This window comes from Macrobrachium nipponense, chromosome 26, assembly GCF_015104395.2.
Source record: "Macrobrachium nipponense isolate FS-2020 chromosome 26, ASM1510439v2, whole genome shotgun sequence".
In the NCBI taxonomy this organism is placed as follows: Eukaryota; Metazoa; Arthropoda; class Malacostraca; order Decapoda; family Palaemonidae; genus Macrobrachium; species Macrobrachium nipponense.
In genome coordinates, this window is record NC_087215.1 from 47,593,083 (window position 1) to 47,615,869 (window position 22,787).

Sequence of the window (22,787 nt, forward strand, 5' to 3'; positions counted from 1 at the left end):
CTTCTCTTTCTCGATGGATGATTGGCTGTACGTAACGAGGGCTAAACCTCTGGCAACAATGACATACAAATTTAAATACAAGCAAAGCAGTACACCTTTATGAACTCTGGAACCTCTCCACTGATAATTGTCATAATGAACAAACCAACAAAATATGTTAATAAATACAAAAACACTTCGATATTAGTCTAACTCCCAAAATAAGTTTCCAAAGAAATTACAGTCTACATTATACGTCACAATCAGATTGACAAGATGTAGGGAATAGTTGGTAATTACCAAAAACATAGTAGACAAGCTTGATTTGATAACTGCTATATCCAATGTCAAGCAATTTTTATTTATTGGCTATCTACCTATTTACTGAAAAAAAAAAAAAAAAAATAGCCCGTCCCGTATATTGGCTTTAAACCTTCACCAATAATTATCGTCAGAATGGTGACTTCATGAGGCTCCACCCACTTTCGCCTCATCATAATTCAGGATAACACTGAAAGCTACCATGGGCATTGTTGGATTAGAAAATTTAACTTCTGGCTATAAAAACTAATTTCTCGAGTAGTTGTAAGAAGTGCTAAATGATCCTCAAGGATCCCAGCAGTTGGTCTAAACGTTTAATTCATGTATATACTGCTATACTGTTGCGGCACTACTGCTACAGTAGTATTACTACGCTAGCACTGATACCCCACCCACATCTATGTATCGTTCCGCCATTCATAAAGTCTTTGGGTTTCAGAGCCGATGGAATTTCTGTCTGGTGGATGGGTGGGTCAACATTTAATCAAAAGGTGTTTGTTTACCTTGCTTACGTAATGAATGTTTTTTCGACTCTTGGCTCGTAATCATTGGCCATGGCGTCGGCTAAATCATTTTTACTCTATAAAATTAAAACTATCGGGTTTAGGTTATTGATAATGCTGACAAAATTTGTGTGTGGTTGTAAATATACCTATGTCAACTTTCAGCTACATCCGATGCTTTGACAAGGAGCAAAGTCCAAAAAACCGTGTTACAGAGACCCTGAATCTCATAGTATATATATATATATACTATATATATATATTACTATATATAATATATAAGATATCATATATCATATATATATATATATATATATATATTATATATATATATTATATATATACATATATATATATTGGTAAACTTTAAATGAAATTTTTTTTACAAGGTATGTATGTAATAGTAACTTCTCCTTTTCTTCGCACTTCTTGAATTTTCCTGTCGCAACAAAGCAAAGCCCTAGGCAGGATTCGAACTTGCATCAGCTGAGAGCAGAAGGCTCTACCGTAGATATATTGCTTATTACTTTGGAAAATATGGCTACCGTCCAGGCGTTCATTTCTTCTATGAGAAAGTAATTTATAAACCAATTTTATTCTCAATCCATGAGAAACTAAGTTGTATACCATTTTCCTTCTTCTAAATCTCCACCTTTCTCTGTAAGCTGAGGGGTCGCTTGCCTTGATGTGCCTTCTAACCATTTCTGTGAAAAGCATCTTGCTCTGCTGAACCCTTCTGCTCCAAATCCTCCCTCACTTTATCACGCCATCTGATCCTGTCTCCCTGTCGACCGAGAATTCTCCCCTTCACAGGTTCCATCCAAACGCTCATCACTTATTCCTCCTCACCCTTCCTACCACACGCCCAAACCATCTCAGTCCCAGTAGAGATAAACAGATGAAAAGAGTAGCCACTGTACCTGGGGGTCCATACTTATCCAGCATTTCGTTGTACATTTCAGTAGCGTAGGTGTCTGCCAGGTGCGTATAGTCGGCAGGTTCGCCACATCCGCCCAGCTGGAGAGTGTATGGCTCCGAGCCATAGGCTGGGTGGGGTTTGTCAACGCGAATCTCGGCGTCTGAGAGCCATCCAGAACTTTGAGTTTGCTGAAACCAAGAGACGATGATTAGGTTATTATTTTTCTTTTTATTATTATTCGGAAGGAGGTCCTCTCTCAGTGCAGTAACACTGGTAGAGGTTGTCGTTTCAACTTCATAAAGTTCATTTATCATTTCTGTTATGATTTTGGTTTCATGTGGTGTCAGGTTATTTAAGTTCAGTATCCTCAGGTGGAAACTATATGGAGTTTAAATTGTTTTAATTCATTACAAACTTTTGGGTAGACGTTACCTCTACCCATGTACATACAAATGAAAGATTTATGTGGATTATCATCACTGGAATGGAAATATTAGGTGTTGGTGAGTTGTAAAAAAAGTTTATTGATTATGCAAATAATGCTCTTCTGCTATCAGCCCCATCTCATGATTATGTGCCTGTGGTCGCTGAATCTTTAATAGAAATTTAGCCAAAATTAATTAATGCATGGTACTAATGGTGTATGTAGCTGAATCTCGATAAATCACTTAAAAGTAGGATTGATAATTAGGTTTAGGACATTGGAGCCCGTGCCCCCAGATCTTTTTATTGATAATGTTTCTTTATTGTAGACAACTCGATGAAAATTCCAGGGATCCTTCTTTATACCAATTTCAATTTTGGATGGCACGTCGAATGTGTTTTTCATTTTACAACCCCCCCACCCCAAAATCATCATCACATACCATATCATTTCATTTAGTTTTTACCTCTGTATCTATATAGTGTGTCCGTTTTTATTAAAATGCAGCCACGATATGCAGTAAATGTGCCTCGCTGTACTTTATTCCTTATACCGTTGGACTGTGCTGTGGAACAACCTCCCGGAGGATGTCGTGCAATGAGAGCCTCAAAAGCTCAAGCAAAGATGCAATTCATTTCTATCCTAAAGTAATTCTTTTGTTCTTTAATAATCTATTCACATTTATTTATATAAAGTTATTTATGAATTTGTTTATTTTTCATGGTTTTTAGTAACTTACATTTCTTTCTGGAATAATAATAATAATAATAATAATAATAATAATAATAATAATAATAATAATAATAATAATAATAATAATAATAATAATAATGAGCTACCAGATGGGAGCAACATCAAACACATAGATGAGATGGGATACAAATACCTTGCAATAATAGAACGAGGGGATATAAACACCAAGAGATGAAGGACACGACCAGGAAAGAATATATTCAGAGACTCAAGGCGATACTCAAGTCAAAACTCAACGCCGAAAATAATTATGATAAAAAGCCATAAATACATGGGCAGTGCCAGTAATCAGATACAGCGCAGGATTAGTGGAATGGACGAAGGTAGACCTCCACACCATAGACCAGAAAACTAGGAAACATATGACAATACACAAAGCACTACACCCAAGAGCAAATACGGACAGACTATACATAACACGAAGGCAAGGGGGGAGAGGACTGCTAAGCACAGAGGACTGCGTCAACATCGAGAACAGAGCACTGGGGCAATATCTGAAAACCAGTGAAGACGAGTGGCTCAAGAGTGCATGGGAAGAAGGCCTGATAAAAGTAGACGAAGACCCACAAATATACAGAGACAGAAGAATGACAAACAGAACAGAGGAATGGCACAACAAACCAATGCGCAGACGATACATGAGACAAACTAAAGAACTAGCCAGCGATGACACATGGCTACAGAGGGGAGAGCGCAAGAAGGAAATTGAAGGAATGATAACAGCGGCACAAGATCAGGTCCTAAGAACCAGATATATTCAAAGAACGATAGATGGAAATACCATCTCACCCATATGTAGGAAGTGCAATACGAAAAATGAAACCATAAACCACATAGTAAGCGAATGTTCGGCTTGCTCGCACAGAACCAGTACAAAAAGAGGCATGATTCAGTGTCAAAATCCCTCCACTGGAGCCTGTGCAAGAAACACCAGCTACCTTACGAGCACCAACCAGAAGGATTGATAGAAAACGATCAGACAAAGATCCTCTGGGACTATGGAATCAGAACAGATAGAGTGATACATGCAAATAGACCGGACGTGACGTTGACTGATAAAATCAAGAAGAAACTATCACTCACTGATGTCGCAATACCATGGGACACAAGAGTTGAAGAGAAAGAAAGGGAGAAATGGATAAGTATCAAGACCTGAAAATAAAAATTAGAAGGATATGGGATATGCCAGTGGAAATTGTACCTATAATCTGGAAAAACTAGAGGCTGAAGTAGCTCTAGCACTCATGCAGAAGAGTGTGATCCTAGAAACGGTGCACATAATAAGAAAAGTGATGGACTCCTAAGGAGGTAGGATGCAACCCGGAACCCCGCACTATAAATACTGCCCAGTCGAATTGGAGGACTGTGATAGACCAAAATAATAATAATAATATGCCTTCGTCAACATACAAAAAGGCAAAGTTAAAACGACTGAAGGGATAAATCTACCAGATTAGAATAGCATCAAACACATAGATGAGATAGGATACAAATATCATGGAATACTAGAATGAAAGGATATAAAATACCAAGAGATAAAGGACACGATCAGGAAAGAATATATGGAGAGACTTAATTAAGGCGGTACTGAAGTCAAACCTCAACGCTGGAAACATGATGAAAGCCATAAACACATGGGCAGTGCTAATAAGCAGATACAGTGCAGGAGTCGTGGAGTGGATGAAGGCTGAACTCTGCAGCATAGACCAGAAAACTAGACAATACACAAAGCACTACACCCGAGAGCAGATATAGACAGACTATACGTAACATGAAAGGAAAGAGGAAGAGGACTACTAAGCATAGAAGACTGTGTCAACATCAAGAGCAGAGCACTGGGGCAATATCTGAAAACCAGTGAAGACGAGTGGCTAAGGAGTGCATGGGAAGAAGGTCTGATCAAAGTAGACGAAGACCCAGAAATATAAAGGGACAGGAGAATGAAAAACAGAATGGAGGAATAGCACAAGAAACCAACGCATGGACAGCACATGAGACAGATTAAAGAACTGACCTGTGATAAAACTTGGCAATGACTACAGAGGGGAGAACTCAAGAAAAAACACAAGGAATTTTAATAGTGCAGCGGCACAAGATCAAGCCTTAGAGACTGGATATGTCCAGAGAACAATAGATGGAAATAACATCTTGCCCATATGCAGGAAGTGCAATGTGAAAAACGAGACCATAAACCGCATAGAAACGAATGTATGGCACTTGCACAGAACGTGTAAAAAAGAGGCATAATTCAGTAGCAAAAGCCCTCCATTGTCTGGAGCCAGTGCTAGAAACACCAGCTACCTTGCAGTAATAAATGGTACGAGCAACAACCTGAGGGAGTGATAGAAAACGATCAGGCAAAGATCCTCTGGGACTATGGTATCAGATGTGCCGTTGACTGACAAAGGAAAAAAGAAAGTATCACTCATTGATGTCGCAGTACCATGAGACACCAGAGTAGATGAGAAAGAAAAAAAAAATTGTTAAGTATGAAGGCCTGAAATTAGAGATAAGGATATGGGATTTACAAGTAGACTTTGTACCCATAATCATAGGAACACTAGGCACGATCCCATGATCCCTAGAAAGTAACCTGGGAAAACCAGATGCCGAAGTAGCTCCAGGAGTTATGCAGAACTGCGTGCTACTAGAAACAGTGCGCATAGCGAGAAAAGTGATGGACTCCTAATGTGGCAAGATGCAACCTGGAACCCCACATTATATAAAAAAGGTTAAATAGGATGACTGTGATAGACCAAAAGGAAAAAAATAATAATGGAAATAATTACAATAATAATAATAAAATTTACCCACTAATATGATCAACTGTGACAACCTACCATGTATTCATCCTTATGTTTCCATGTTGCTGGTACAACGATTGTAACTTCTCGGAAGTATGCTCTGTGTCTGGTTGCCTCATACAGGATTTTGGAACCTTCCTGGAACATCCGCTGGAAAATGAAAAAAGTCAGTTGTACGAAAAATGAAACTACCAGGACTTAACAAAATTACTAGGGAAGATTCAAGCAAATGGTTTTGATAGTAAAAGTTTTTTTCACTTTTTATTTCATAATGTACGTACAACAGTCTATTTTTTCATGTTGTTGATGTTTTGTATAGATTTTTATACACTCAAGTCATGGTCACACATTCACATACCAAGGCCACGTACGCTCACGTATATCATATGTGGCCATATGCGTGGATTAAAGCTAAGGTCACATATTCATGTATCAACGCATGCACGCCCCCGCATGAGTGGAAATTGGCAGTTGGCAACAGCTTACGTCAGTATACCGTAAATGTTCCGTAAAACCTATGTAAGTTCATAAGAATGCAGTGACAGGTCGGACGGGTGCTGTGCACCACCTGAGTGAAGTCCCCGAGCCACTACTGTTTTGAAATGTTCAAAATAAGTCGTGGGTGGTCACGTCAAACATCACTTGACAAATAGCTCCAGACGTTCCATGTGGTACCCATGTTGATGTGACCGGGTAGGTGCTGGGCACAACCGCGTGGTACAGTGCCGCTCCCCTGTTCCCGCCACTCACCATGTGGGCCTCCCCAAGGTGGGGGAGCCTACGGGGCAACCGCCTCTCATGTTTACAACCCTGTACATCATGGCAATGCCGTAGCCTGGGATAAAAGGTCAGAGCGGCGTGCTTGGGTCAGCAGTTGTTACCATCTCTGTATCTTTATAATCATGTAGTTTACAAAATAAACTGAGCAATGAAAATTCTGATTATTTTATAACTGGTACTCCTTGACGTCTTTTTGTTATCCAATGAGGTGAATAAATACCAATGCCATATGAGACATACAAAACTATCCCAAATCAAGAAATCATTTCAAAGGAAGAAATTATTTGTATTCACTTTGAAAATAGACAAACATCAAAGTCTAGACATATGAAATGAAAAAAACAAATTCACGACAACGTAATATTTGATCAAAACATACAAAGAAGTCAAAAGCAAAATTTATCAACTCAAACTACAAAACTACATCGGAGGAAAGAAAAGGAAATCTAATACTTGGTAGTTTTACATTTGGCTCTGTGTGTGTGTGTGTTAGAGAAATTTGAAAAGAACTCTTTCCTCTCTCTGGTGCTAATGTATGAGTATTGGGGATCATGAAAACATGTTTCATACAAACATTGAATTTATGCAATTGTCAAAATTTTACAGTAACAAACAAATGAAAACAATTTCACAACAAATTACTGAAATAACAAAAGAACAAAACTCATACATGGAACTGTGTACAGGCTGGCCCTTTTGTACCCTACGGTCCCACACTTTACACTGTCGGCGTACGTACGTCAGTGTTACGTGCTTTGCTATGTACTACCCAGGGGTTGTGCAGGAGTTCGTCAGGCCAGTTCAGGTTGGTGTCATGCTTGCGTAGTGCATACATTTGCAGCAAACTGTAAGGCGCTGGCTTTGCGCCCATCAGCCCGTGTCATGTTACCAGCTGTTTAAGGCTATATCATGGCACAGATGCCCACGTTCCACATACGTGGGTATGCACCATCATGATACATGAATGTGTGACCCCAGCATAAGTTACCGCGATCAACTAGATACGTGTCACGGGCCAATGTACGTAAAGGTAGAGCATGTAACACCTACGCACGTATACTGTATGTGTAATATAGAATGTTACGACCTTGCGTCATCCTTACTTTATCCCCATGCATGTCGGTGTGTAAACATGAGGTACATAAAAGGTCCTATATTTATAATTTAGTACTTTGTTTTTAGATATTCTATTTTTTGGCATACGTCTTATTTGTGTTAGTTCATTTTGGTACTTTTAACTTATTTAGATTACCTTATTTTGCCATTCATTTATATGCTTGTTACTTCATATTTTTTATAGTTATTACTCTACCTTATTTGTTATGCTAATTTCACATATTGACATATCAAGGGCACGTATGCCCACATATGTGAAACGTGGCCTTATGCATGGTGAGATAGTCACGATCAACCGGATATGTGGCACGGGCCGATGTGCGTAAAGCAAGCATATTATAGTGTGCCGCAAATGTAACCACTGAGCAGTCATGACATGATGTGTACCAGAACTGGCCTGACAAGTCGCGGCACACCTAAAAGTAGTGCGTGGAAGAGCACATAACACCGATGTATGTATGTAATGTGGTGCGTTACAGCCTTACGTCAACGTCACGATGTCCCCATGTATGGCAGGGGTTAAACCTCAGGTATAAAAGAGCCGAAATGCACATATGTGATTGCAGTTGCTGTCATCTCACTGCAACCAGGAATGTCAAGGAGCAATACATGCTGAAAAAATACTTTTCATCGTTATTTTTTTTTTGGCAGGAGAACAAAATTTAGTTACTTTCCTGTATTCTTTATTGTTTACCTCACTGTATTTACTTAAGTATTTGTTCATGCATTTAGTTCGAATTACAATATTATCTATGAACTATTTTCCAGTTTATTTAGACCCTTCGTATTGTATACTTAGCATTAATTTTCTGATATGCTAATTCTATATTTTTGAAATTTTCCTCTCTCCAATATCTGCTTATTTTTTTGTCTGTACTATTTATGTTTCTTTCCCTATATTTTACATATAGTAATCTGTATTTAGATAGACGTTTTGGTTTCATGTGTCTTAACAAATTTATGCACTTTTATGTGTTGTAGTTAATTGAATAAAAGAAAGTTTTCAATTATATGATATTCTTTTTCCATCAATCCTTAGAAATTATAAGAAGTAGAGAGCCCGATATGATAGTGCAAATATATGTTTATTTATTCTAAAGACTTAACAATAATACATGACACAAATACGCAAACATACAGTAAACATAAGAAATGTATACATTTACACATACATGAAATATAACATCTAAACGCAACTGACCGGCAAGCCTGCCCGTTTTATCACAGGGCACAGCATTGTCATGTTGTCCTGGGTACCTGCGGAGTGGTAGGATTGCTGCGTCTGCTCCTGCACCAAGTGGAGACACACGCTGTGTGAAGCAGGAACCATGGAGCGGCTTGGGACCATGCTTATGCTCACCGCCACCACGTGGCCGTGTTGGCATTACGCTATGTGGGTCAAGCCACGCTATTTTTCATGTCTGTACTTTTTATTTTTCTCTCCCTATATTTATAATTTAGTACTTAGTATTTCTTTATAATTTAGTACTTATTATTTTTTTTTTTTTTGCATTTGTCTTGTTTGTTTTATTATTAATATTAGTTTATTTTTGGTACTTTTATGTTTTTTAGTTTACTGAATAAAAGTAATTTTTCAATAATATGTTTATTTTTAATCAATGCTTAGGCATTGTAACATAAAAACATACAGAAGCAGAGGCAATGATACTAGTCTGAGAGAGGAACTGAAGCCCCAAGCCCACTACAAGCCCGCTGCACAGCGTCTTTACACCATGCACATTGTTGCAACATCATCGTGGGTAGCCGAGAAGTGGTGCAGTTGCTGTGTATGCTCCTGCACTGCATGAGGACCCATGCAGTGTGTGGCAGGAACAGGGAAGCAGACTAGGACCATACGTTAATGCCCAACAAGCACACCGTAAACGCTACTTATGCACCATGTTGTATGTGTGGAGTCACATAAAAGGGCAGTTGACGTGAGCAGTCCCGTATATTTGAACATGTTGAAAGATGTGTGACTCCCCACACACGCTTGGGTGGTGCATAACGAAACCCTTGTCTCCACTCCTTATGCCCATGTACTTAAATATGCACTATGGAAGATTTACATTGTCTTTTCGTAGGCTGTTGCCGGCTACCAATTTTTGGCTGGAGGCGGCAAAGCTGATCAATTGGGTGAATGAAAGCTGAAGGAAGCAGCCCAAGCGAGAGCAACCGAATGGGAGGAGGAGAGGGAAGCACAAGAAAGAAGAGAAGCAGCTGAAAGAGAATTCCAAGCCATCGAAAGGGAGAAAGAAAGGGCATATGAACTGGCTATGGCAGTCCAGAGTGCCTCTCTGGGACCCCTGAGTCCCACACCTCCTGTGCCCTCTCACCTCCACAGCATGGGTGGCCTCATTAGGGCTTGGGATGATAACAAACCCGACACCTGGCTCGATCATGTCGAGCAGGTGTTTGGGAACTTCAATCCAACCCCTCAGGAAGTGGTCCTCCTCCTTGGCAAGCATCTCGCTGGCAAAGGGTGGACTGCATTCGAGGCCCTTCCCCTGAATGAGTGACACGATCTCGCCCTCGTCCAAGAGGCAATCCTTGGGGCTTACGAATTGACCCCAGACCGGTGGAGGCAAAAATGGAGGACTATGCCCAAGGAGGCTAACCAGACGTGGACAGAGTGGGCAGCCAAGAAGACACTGGCACTCCGTAGGTGGACGAAGGCCTCCAATGCAACATCTATTGAGGAGGTCTTAGAACTCTTCCAGTTAGAGGACTTTCTTGCCTACGCCGCCCCTGATCTTGCCACCCACTTGGTGGACAAGGCTCCTACGACTCTTTTGGAGTGCTGTAAATGGGCAGATGCCTATGACACCCACCATCCATGGCAGAGTTTCTTAAAAAAGAAAATACGTCCTGCTCTCCCCTCACTCCTGCTGCCACCTCTCAGCCTACCCAGCGCCCCAATAACCTTCCTCAGAAACCTGTGTGTGGGCATTGCAACAAACCAGGTCACGCCACGGAGCAGTGCCTATCAAAGGTAGATCCTCCTCAGCAAGCTGCTGCCACCCCTCCAAATGGACTACCCAATCATAATAACAAAAACAACAGCCATTGGAACAGAAACAACAGGCCCAGGCCTGATTTTAGCAAGAGTTTCTGTGACACCTGCAGAGTGCATGGGCACACTGCTGCCTGGGTGAGATGCCCCAAGAAAGCTACTGTTTCTGCCATTGCTATGGCCATAACAAATCCATCCACTCTAGGCCCCCCAGCTCAGGGCCCCATATTTGTCGCACTTCCAAGAGGTCGCTATCCTGCCCACCAGGGCCCGTATTTATCAAAGCTCGCAAATCCTTAAGAGTACTCTTAAATCATTAAAACACTCTTAAAGTTATGAAATTTCTTAAGAGAATTTTACGAAGCCTTTTACGCGCTATGAGTACTCATATCTCAGGCCGAGATTAAGAGTGGTGGAGGGGTCTCCTAAGTACTTAGGAGTTTCTCATAGCGGTAGTCACAGACTGTAAACATGGCAGACGAACAAGAACACCGCGTTCGCCGCCCGAGGAATTTTCGTCCAAGACTGGATATATTCGATGTGTATGACGACAGTGAGTTTAAAAAAAGATAAAGAGTTGATCAAAGTGGCCTCATGTATGTGACTGACTTGATCAGAGAGGCGATTGCCAACCGCACAGAGAGGTTTTCTGCGGTTTCTAACATATCAGTCTCTCTTTCATTCTCAAAATTAATGGATTAATTAATTTGATCACATATATTGGCGCAGGATTAGACACGAAGGGTCAAGAATGGAATGAAAATGAAAATCCTTAGAGCTTTTTTTGGTTAGTAGCGAGAGAGGAGCACTAGGCCTATAGTTCTAGTGATTCACCTCTTTCATGTCTCATTTATTTGTGTATGTATATATATATATATATATATATATATATATATATATATATATATCTATCTCTATCTCTATATCTATCTATCTCTATATATCTATCTATCTATCTATCTCTATCTCTATCTATCTATCTCTATCTATCTCTATCTCTATATCTATCTATCTATCTATCTCTCTATCTATCACTATCTATCTATCTATCTCTCTATCTCTCTCTATCTATCTATCCATCTATCTCTATCTATCTATCTATCTATATCTATCTCTCTCTATCTATCTCTATCTCTATCTATCTATCTATCTATCTATCTCTATCTATCTCTATCTATCTCTCTATCTCTATCTATCTCTATCTCTATCTATCTATCTCTATCTATCTCTATCTATCTATCTATCTATCTATCTATCTCTACTTTTGAATTCAACAATAATATACAGATCACATGTTCTTTACGATTCAATGGTTTAATAATCATAATTAATGAATATATTGAATTTTTAAAATACTTTTTTTTTTATTAAAATAATGGCGAAAATCGTATATTCATGGATTGTAGCACAATATTTTCCGCTATTGTTAGCGAGATCTTCGCTTAAAAGTTTCTCCTAAACATACCGTTTTTCATAGCTAAGAGATTCTCTCAGAGCGTTGATAAAACACTCTTAGAAGTTCCTCTTAACTATGAGTGATTGAGTGACTTAAGAGAGAATATTTATGAGATGTCATAGGAGCTATGATAAATACGGGCCCAGGTCTTAGCTTTCGACGACACTGGTGCGCAAGTCTCCATCATCCGAGAGGATAAAATTTCTTACGGAGCCAAGGTTGATAGGCATCAGTTCATAACAATAGAGAGCCTCAACCATGTCAAGATGTTCCTACCTAATGTCCGGTTGAGAGTCACACGACCTCACCGTTCAAAGATATGTACCATGGCAGTCGCAACCTATATACCCGGAGGTTACGATGTCCTGTTAGGACAAGATTTTAAGTCTCCTCCTTACTTTTTACCATATCAGGGCCCCCGCCCTCACGTAGCTCCAGACCCATTCCACGGGCCTCCAAGGACTACCTCTTCACAGCCAGTACCACTTGAAGGTGCCAGGCAGTGCCAGGCTCCATCTCTCATGGATGTTGAGCTGCGTTCGAGTCCTTCCACTGAGTCAGGAACGGCCTTAGTGCCAGTGCCAAGGCCAGACTCGAGTCTTCCTCCTGGAGCTCTAAGTTACGGTCGCTCCCCCTCCGCTGGCTTGGCCCAACTACCCCTGCCGGCAGTCAAGGAAGAGCCAATTTCAATAGGAATCCCCCAGGACACCCATAACCATAGTGGACACTCCACCAATGGTGTGGCCTTGCCGGCCGCCCCAGAGTCGGTCCTCTCCACGGGTAAGTCCATCCCGAATACCATTACCTCATCCAATCCCCCTCCGTCAGCTGCTAACCGGTCCCGGAGTAATGACTCTGCCGAATCCTATTTGGCCGAAGAACTCAGGGAACCGAGCCACGCAGTATTAGTCACGTGGACGAGTGCCAAGGCCCCAGTTGTCGCAGCAGCTGGAGCAGATGCCCCTTCGGAATCTTCAAAGGGCTTGGATCCTCCAAGGCCCCCATGGCATGTCAAACCGACCTCAGAGAGGTCGAAGGAAGAAGGGAAAAGTGCGTCAAGGTTTTCCGAAACCTTACGAGAGCCAATAGCCTCTCTGCACTAGTGCCTGGCATAGTGCCACCCTCTTATAGAGAATTCTGACCCTCTCCATCCAGAAGAGAGTGCCAGACTCTGCTACTTCTACTTCTTTCTGACCCTTTGGTAACTTTCCCCTTTTCCTTTTGTACTGTCTGCAACTTATCTTCCTTGGTTTCCTTTCTATATATTTACTGCCTTGAGGCATTTATTGCATATTGTATGCTCTGTTTAGGCAGAGCCAAACTGCCAGCTACCCTGGCCGTGTATGAATTAGTACTTCTTATGAACTACTATCGTAAAAGTGCCACAACTGGCACCGTGCCCTATTCTAGGAACTTAGAATTCCATTTAACTTGGGAAAATTTTAGCCAGCAAACGTTGCTATAGCTTAGAGATAATTTCGAAGCCTAGCTCATTTATACCTTGGTTGATTAGCTTTTGATTTAGTGTTATTCCCTGGTCTTTATTTTTGTGAGATTGCCATTGATTTGATAAAATTTACATTTTTTTTCTTGTGTGTGTGTTGTCTTATTATTTAATCCCTACGAACGATTACTCCATTAATTTTCCCCTTGTTAGTGCACTAATGTTAGTGCTGATGTAATTAATACTGTTAGGCTTCGTCTTGTTACGAGGCAAAGTAACTTAACGAAACCATAGGGCCATTAACACACCTGAACGCGTCATATCGCTCCATCAGGGTAAACAGATAGGATGTGTTGCCTTGAACAATTGAGATAGTAGTATTATACAAGATGTAACTTACCTGTAGGTTTAATTCCATATATAACCACTTATTGTTATTCATTGTTATTCTCAGTGTGACGTTATATTTTAAGTGTATGCTTATTTGAATATAGAAAGTTAATCGTTAGTCAAGTTACACTTCATTTTTCTTAATTCTCTGCCTGTCGAGTAAGACTTCATGAATATTATAATCGGCATTCTCTGCCTGTCGAGTAAAACTTCATGAATATTATAATCGGCAGAGTTTGAATATTGCTTATATTATAAGTCCACTCAAGGGAGAATGGAAGACTCAGTAATCTATATTGCAATTGGTCCTTGTTTCTAGCTTGTCTTGTCCATTCCAACCCGTCCAGGGTTGAAATGTCCTCTAGAATGCGGAGGTGTTCGAGATTTAAGCTAGAATCAAGAAAAAGTAAAGTGTTTTACCCAAGTTTAACGCATTTGTACGAGTTACCCCTTCCATTTTGGAGGAATCCAGTCTCCTTTCTTTTGAAAAAGCTATCTCTTCTCCCATTGGTGCTTGGAATTACCCCCACAGAGACTGAAAGCGGGGCTTACCAGGGGAAAACTTCAAAAGGCCTTGAACCCAGGAGCGAAGTCTCAGAAGAACAACAGACCTAAGCCAGGTCAAAGCCTGGCTCCTTACCAGACGCTGCTGAACGATACCTCACAATATATATATATTCTAATTTGTGATTGGCCCACTCTTTTCCATCTCCAAAATTATATCATCCATTTCTCAGCTATCTATAGATATAATAATAATAGTAATAATAATAATAATAATGATAATAATACTTCATATCTCTTCTTTTAGTTTCTTTGACTTTATTATTCTGAAACTGTTCTTTGCTACACATCAATGTGTTAGAAGAAACTTGATATAGAGAAAATAAAAACTTAATAGGATAGATGGTTCATCTTAAATCGAATAAATGCCGATACAGACCATTATATGTGTGTATATATATATATATATATATATATATATATATATATATATACATATACATACACATACAGTAATACCTCAATCTTACCCGATTCGAGTTATGTGAATTCACAATAGCTCAAACTTTTCATTGGAACCTAACTAATTACTATACACAAGTAATTCACATACACATGAAAGGAAACACAACATTTTCGAATCATGGAGAAACCCTGCAAAGGTGTTTGTTCAATTTCTTTTATGTAATTTATAAGTTTTGAAGGTTTTATAGCAAATTAAATGACATTAAACAATAAAAATAATAATTTTTTCTCTCTTCCTCTTTTTTACTGAGATGAAAGATTTTTTATGGTACATGTAGTATGTACTATGTTTATTAATAGTAATAATGATAATAATAATAATAATAATAATAATAATAATAATAATAATAATAATAATAATCATAATCTAATAATAATGGTAATAATAATAATAATAATAATATAACTGTAATTACAATATTCGTGATAGTATTTTAAAGAAATGACCTATCCATTTCACTTTTAAGTAAGGGCAACTCTTCTCTATCTCTCTTACTGAGATGAGAGAATTTTTATGGTACATCTACTATATCTACTTTATGTTTATTAATATTTTCAAATGATAATAATAATAATATAACTGTAATAACAAAATTATGCATATAAAGAATTCTTTCCCTCATCTTTCTTTTTAACTCCTCAGAAGCTCAAAGTCCAGAGCTGTCAAATATGTCAGTAATGTGACAGGAGGGAGAATGTTGCCAGATTAGTGATCAATGATTTTTATGTAATTCTCTTTCTCTCTCTCTCTCCATGTATGTAATCTTCACACGCTCCTCTATTTTTACCAATCATGTATTTCTTTTTTTAAAGGTAATGTATTAAGCTAACTTTTGAAGGGAATTACAGTAACTTTAATTTCATTTAAAAGTTAGCTTAATACTTACATAAAGACGACTCTCTCTCTCTCTCTCTCTCTCTCTCTCTCTCTCTCTCTCTCGTAGTTAGCGGTAGTGTAGAAAATTTTTAACCGATCTATTTTTACCTTTACCTTCTAGAACTGTAAATGCCTGTTCTAAAACAGTCACATAACTTTGAGTTGTATTAGTCCAAATAAAAAGCACTGTTTCTTCACAAAAAGAAATTTCAGAGACAAGGAGAAAGAGATAGAATAAAGAATTTCTTAAAATTGGTTGAGAAGACTTCTAAAAATAGACTCGTTGGTCAGAAGGGGGAAGAAGAGAGAACTATGTTGTACGTATGTAATCTTCACACACTCCTATATATTTACCAACCATTTATTTTTTATCAGTAATGTATTAAGCTAACTTTTAAATGAAATTACAGTAACTTTAATTTCATTTAAAATTTAACTTAATATTTAGGGAGCATGATTAGGGTCATTTTTGTGTTCAAACTCTGGAAGTAAGCATTTATTAGCATCTTTAGAGACCGTGACAAACTTATGTGAAAATTCCACTTGCGCGGAGGATCTGGATCCTAACCTCGCCCAAGTTGGAGTTATTACCGTATATATATATATATATATATATATATATATATATATATATATATATATATATATATATATACACAAAATTTCTTAATTCGCATTGAACTGTATATAATCTAAAGCAAGACTTTCGAAACATCTGGCCTTCATATGTGAATAAGGGGCCACCAGCAAGTTATGTTTTTTCTGTTTTCCCTAAAGAGCGATTATGTGATGAAATAATTTGTGCAATAATTTACCAATAAAATGATGGAAGCCACAACTGAATGCATATTTTGGCGGAAGGAGAGCTAGAAATAAATCCATTATTGTTGTTAATGTCCCAAATATTCGGAAAGGCTTTGAATATCATTGCTTGCCTCAGCGGATTAGAATGTTGGTATACGACAGAGAGAGAGAGAGAGATAGGGAAAAAGAGAGAAGAGAGATAGAGAGCGAGAGAGAGAGGAGAGAGAGAGAGAGATGAGAGAGACGAGGAGAGAGAGAGAGAGAGAGAGAGAAGGACAATCGACATTGTTTGTTTTATATTTTTGAATTCCTGAATTAATTCTGATAGCCCTGCGCTTACATTATTTACAGACATCTAAGCCATGTGGAAAATAGAGCAAGGTTTCAGAAGAATTGTGCTTTTCCACCAATATTCCACTTGAGAACTGTAGCCGAATATTTGGAAGCTATAATTTTTGGCTGGACCAGCAAGCAACCAATTATCATTGGTCATAGTTTTTGCTCCAGTGAGGTTGGGTGGATTAGGAGCTAATTGCTCTGCAGTAGCACAGTTGGCACGTGCGAGCTTTCGTTCTGGTTCAATAGGCATTTCTCTCCTTTTCGAGGGCTGGGGCTAACGGTTGCTGTTGCTTCCTCAGTATCCATTTCTGGATGACATCCGACGCCATTACCCATTCACAATTGTTTAATTATGCAAAGGTCTGTATCGGTGTAAATGGAATTAAGCTGAACTATCTATCCCAATACGTTCAAATTACAAAGTGTGTATTATTTACTCTATATCAAGTTTCTTCTATATCAAGTTTCTTCAGGATAATAAAGTCAAAGAAACTAAAGAACAGCTATGACGTATTATTATTATATCTATTATAGATAGCTGAGAAAGAGATGATATAATTTTGGAGATGGAAAACAGTGTGCCAGTCACAAATTAGAATCGCTGTAGAATTTGTTATCGCTAAGGATTGTAGCCTTGCGTTTGCATCCGGAATCCTTGGGGCGCAGCGGAAGGATAATCGTCACTGCTGCAAGTGTTATTCGGAGAACGCCTCGCAGCTGGCGCCAAAGACGAGAAATCCCGTCGCTGTCAGATTTCGTTTGAGAGTTTCGTATTGACGTCAAAAAGATACTATTATTTACAGCTAATAAGGGCACCCAAAGATTGCAATCCTCCGCCGAGGCAATGTCATTTACACGTTTAACTTAAGTGTGGTAAGCATTATCGACATCGTCATCCGGCGCCTATTCACTGTCTGTTGTAGAAGTCAGCTTACGTTTCGCGAAATGTTTGTTGGCTTGGCTTTATACAGTATATAATTACCTAAGCAGATATACAGGGTCTTTAGGCCCCAGCCCCAACCCCAAGTGCTACAGAATGACTTTCTGTGACGTTTTAAACCTTGTTTGGTGGCCAACTCATTATGAGTGTAAATATTTTTGGTTTGTTGTAAGGTTTGCTTAACATTTGTCTTCAAAGAGAGAGAGAGAGAGAGAGAGAGAGAGAGAGAGAGAGAGAGAGAGAGAGAGAGAGAGAGAACTTCTCGAAGTAAGTCAGTCCTTAGTTGACAGATGTCTCTACCCACATACTGGCGAAACACGAGAGGATTGTTGGTTAGTCTCAAAATAAAGCATATCATCACAAGAGTCCCACAACCTCCCGTGCGGTATCCTACACCCTGGCCATGCCCTAGTGCCTCCTACTGGAAGGTCGTGAGTGGGTCCTAGCTACCTTGTCATAGCTATAATTCGGTCATCAGTAATTATATTGGTGCCTTACCTCCCGTTTTCTTTGGCCTCCCCTTCCCGTCGTATGAAAGAAACTACCGTTTACCTTTCCTCTTACCTTGATATTATCGACGATGGTATCGTTCTGCTCGACTTGATCGCCGATTGCTACCACGATTCCTTCGTAGCCATTGTCGTAGAGAACGGCACTGCCGAATGCCCTCTCTGTCACCGCAGAGATTAGAAATAAGTGCCAGAATACTCCAAGCATCTTGAAGCTCTGCCTTGTGATTTTCACGTTGAAATACTGAGGTTTATATCAGTTCGAACTTTCGTATCCTAGATGGCAGTTTTCTGTGGTGTTCCTCAGTTTGAACTGTTTTATACGAGATGACACGATCGAGTGCTGTTCGTTTGTCTCGAGAATTGAAATGCGTAATTATTTCTCCACCCGTTTACTCTTCAAGTTTCGATTGAAATTACGTTTTTTATTATCTTGGGACGTCTCTCCCAAAGAATTGCCATAAGCTTCTTTTAAATCTTTGTTTGTTTTGTGGTTTGATTTTTAGTAATAGTCTGTAGTGGACTTTTTTGTCTTTTCTGTATCTCGATATCTTTTCATGCGCATTTGTTATTTGTTGCTCTGCTAAGTGTTGTGCACCTTCCGACGCTGTTACTGTCACGAAATTTGTTTCGTCATGTTTAGCTGAATGCTTACGCCAATTCCTTGCGCCGTATCCGGGACCTTCTGCAGGATATTTGTTTCACTGTTCTTCTTACTCGGAGAAAGAGAAAATAAATAAGTTGCACTAGTGACTTTTTTCTCAGCTCACTAGTGGATACTAGTCTACACAGTCACCAAAGCCACTTTTCACTAGTGCCACTTTTTAATAATGCCACTTTACTCGCTAGTGGATATTAGTCTACACAGTCACCAAAGCCACTTTTCACAATGCCACTTTTCAATAATGCTACTTTACTCTTTAGTGGATGCTAGTCTACACAGTCCAAGTGCCATTTTTTATTAGTGCACTTTTCAGCAGTGCCACTGTGCTTGCGAGTGGATGATAATCTACAAAGCCACTAATTCACATGAATAAATCTCGGAATTGGAAGCTCCAAGCAACTGTCACTATTATTTTTATTGCAGAAATATCCACTGATCAGCGATTTGAGCTATGATCACTGATATAATCACCACCTGATGATCATTATACTCGGTAAAATTAACAATCACCATTTGAACAATTAGTCATATTTGATATCTCAAACACGATTTCACATTTAACTGTTATTTCGAGGGACATCAGAGTATTAGCCTACACTTGTTGTCACTATAAAGAGCATCATTTATCAGTTATTTCCACCAGTTAATATTCATTGCTATCGTTATAAAAGACGCATATAATAACACAGCTTTTCGTTTCTAAGTTTGAAGATTGGAACGCTGTTTTCTCTGTGACATTGCACCCTTGGACTAAATACCGAATGACTTCATTGCCATGCTGCCTCGTCAGTGTAAGGAGAGAGAGAGAGAGAGAGAGAGAGAGAGAGAGAGAGAGAGAGAGAGAGAGAAACCACCAGTAGAACATTAAGGGTTATGACGTCAAATGGCCGGAAATCGTAGGATTGTGTAAGAAGATCCACGTAAAGACATATGGTTTAATGATTATTATTATTGTTATTATTATATTATTATTATTATTCTGCGTGAACGGATCATTGGTCAAATCTTATCTCGCTCATTGTGGCAGTGGTAAATTTTGTGAATACTCCCCATGATTCATAAACGCCATGCACATGCGAATGAGCGCCTTTTCACACACACACACACACACATACACGCACACACCCCTGTTTGTTCGCTCCTTCTAAGGGATGGTGGTGATGATGATGATAACAGATGCGGAGCTTCGTCGAACTAAGGTCGCTTTTGCCGTCCTATGGGATTAGCTCTTCGGCCTTAGCGTGCTTGCTAAGTGACACGGGGGCGCCTTGGAGATGGATAGAGTCAATGTTGACATAAATCTTTCTTACGGAATGAGTGAACAGAGCTATTGATATCACCATTGCAAGGTCAGGTGTCGCTGTATTCAGAAGTTTGTGTGAAAAGTGCGTCACTTTTGGTTATCTGAAAGAGGATTTCCGATTCTGATGTGTGTGTGTCATAGTCTCTCAGGTGGTATACAACTCTGCATTCAAACAAATGACTATCTTGAATATAGTAGAGACGTCTGCATATATATAATATATATATATATATATATATATATATATATTTAAATGTAATTCTGATTCATATAACAAGTAATTTTCAGTATATATATATATATATATATATATATATATATATATATATATATATACATACAGACTTACATACATACAAGCACACACCCAGTCATAAAAGACTCGTGCCCCTCGTACCTTTAGGCTATATACATTGGTGCAACACAATTAGCGGTGGGGCTCTATGACGAGTTTAAATAGATTGACATTTTAATTAAGCTTTTTTACTCGTGTCGTCCGTCACTTACGAATCTCTTGTTGCCAGAAGCGTAACAGCTATTAAATCCTTTCTTTTGTGTTTGTAGATGACTTATTTTCTTTGTTGTCAACATTTTCTGTGTTGTAGGTGACTAACCTTTGCATTTCTTTACCCAAGAGCGGTTTTGTTTCATTCTCCCTTCCTCTCCTCCCATTTCGAAAATGAACGCAGAGCAAACCAGTAGGTTCAGTAAAGGCAGATAAGTTTAGCAGTATAATTGTGTAGAGGTATTTATTACCGAAAGCCGACTTCCTCTCCCTCTCCCCTCCCCCCCTTTCCCCAGCCATTTTCTAAGCCCCTCAAATATAAAGGTGTAGAGGATTTTATAAATGATATAAATAGTGGCACAGTAAGAGTGTTCTGTTACTTTAAATATATTGAAGAGACAAAGTAAATTTTGCTTCTGGGTTTGGAAGCAAGTACTATTTTTGGCGAAAAGGTAGTAGATGATTCATAAATTAGAATTTTCTCTGTAATTTGAAAGTTTAGAGGTTCTTAAATACTTGGAAAATAATTGAAGATTTTGTCAATTAGTCTAGTATAGCAACCAGCCCTTTCAAAGGTAGTTTTTTAATGCAATTCAAGGCATTATGATTATGTAGTTGTAGAGTTATCAAGATTAGGGGACTTTGCGTTACCGTTTCTCACAGACTTTAAAGTTGGCCATCCTGGAGGAGAGAGAGAGAGAGAGAGAGAGAGAGAGAGAGAGAGAGAGAGAGAATAATCCAGATTTATTCCTTAAGATTCACTATCGGAAGCTGAACTAATGTTTTCAGGTGTTGATAGTCACTGACTTTTATTTAACAACATATTTTTGTCCGCATGCTTAATTTACGATATCAGATCCTTAAAAACTGTTATTCTCTCTCTCTCTCTGATGAGAAATCCTATGGTCAATGTAGTGGGAAAGTCCCATTCTGTGGGGAAAACTATTTATTTGCTTAATCTTTTTAGGTAGATTACTGCGAATGATTTGAATTCCCGGTGAGCATTTTATATTTACCTGAATTTGTTTTGCCGTTCTTCTTTCAGAGACGTTTCATCTGTGATCTGCATTTTGGTCTTCGGTGTGTCCACACTACAGTGAAACTTTGCCATAAACATGTCAGGTAACTTATCAATTCATATCATTAACAGGTAGAGAAAAAGTCAGCGACTGTAAGTGAAGAATGATTTTTTTCGCAAGTACTTTTCTGGCAACCGCGCGAACCACTACTTAGAACTGCCAGAAATCTTTGACTTGTTTTCAGCTGTTTGTGATATGTATGCGATAAGTTGCCGACGTGTTTATGGCAAATGGATGCATCCTTATCCATCTATATATCTATGATAATGAAATGGGAGCGGATCTCATCTTATTAATCCTTCCCCGGGTAACGGAAGGGGAGACATGATCCAGTCCCCCACCCCCTGCAAGCTGATTTGTCCGGCCCGGTTGGGGTCGGGGTAGGTAGGGGAACAGGAGGGTAGGGGAGACATGCACCCTCCTTTTGCAAACCTGTTTGTCCGCTCTGGGTTCTCCATTAAGCTCCTTTGTAAAATAGATGTCATTTTGTATTTGTATTTTTGTCTTGGACTCAATTTATAATGTGGAAGACTCATCGAAGTCCGTGTTGATTTTTACTATCCCTTTACTTTCTGAAGTTATGGTGATTATATCACAGAGGTATTTCTGAAGACCAAAATTCCCAAGTACTGATTGGAAAAATATATTAAATATGTCACTTATCATATCGTGATATAATATGAAAATTTCTTGTGAAAAGTCCTCAAGTATTTTATGAAACGTTGGGAATATGTAGGGTAAGCATTGTTAATTTATAAGGTATTGAAAATATTTATTAAAAAGATAACGTCTGAATTTCATTTTTTTTTTTTGTGTAACTGAAATTCACATATCAA

At 38.9% G+C, this 22,787-nt stretch overlaps 2 protein-coding genes across 2 annotated transcripts in view; one reads left to right on the plus strand and one right to left on the minus strand.

The window, feature by feature from the left end:
- The window catches only part of LOC135199661 (calcium-activated chloride channel regulator 1-like), a 111,530-nt gene that overhangs the window by 22,836 nt on the left and 65,907 nt on the right, over positions 1-22,787 (plus strand). The window lies entirely within an intron of this gene.
- Positions 1,724-20,113, minus strand: LOC135200263 (calcium-activated chloride channel regulator 1-like; the record flags this gene model as incomplete). The annotated part of the gene is given in 3 exon segments (XM_064228746.1): positions 1,724-1,910; positions 5,740-5,853; positions 18,456-20,113. Coding segments are annotated over 3 exon segments (454 nt in total), but the record flags the coding sequence as incomplete, so codon positions are not given.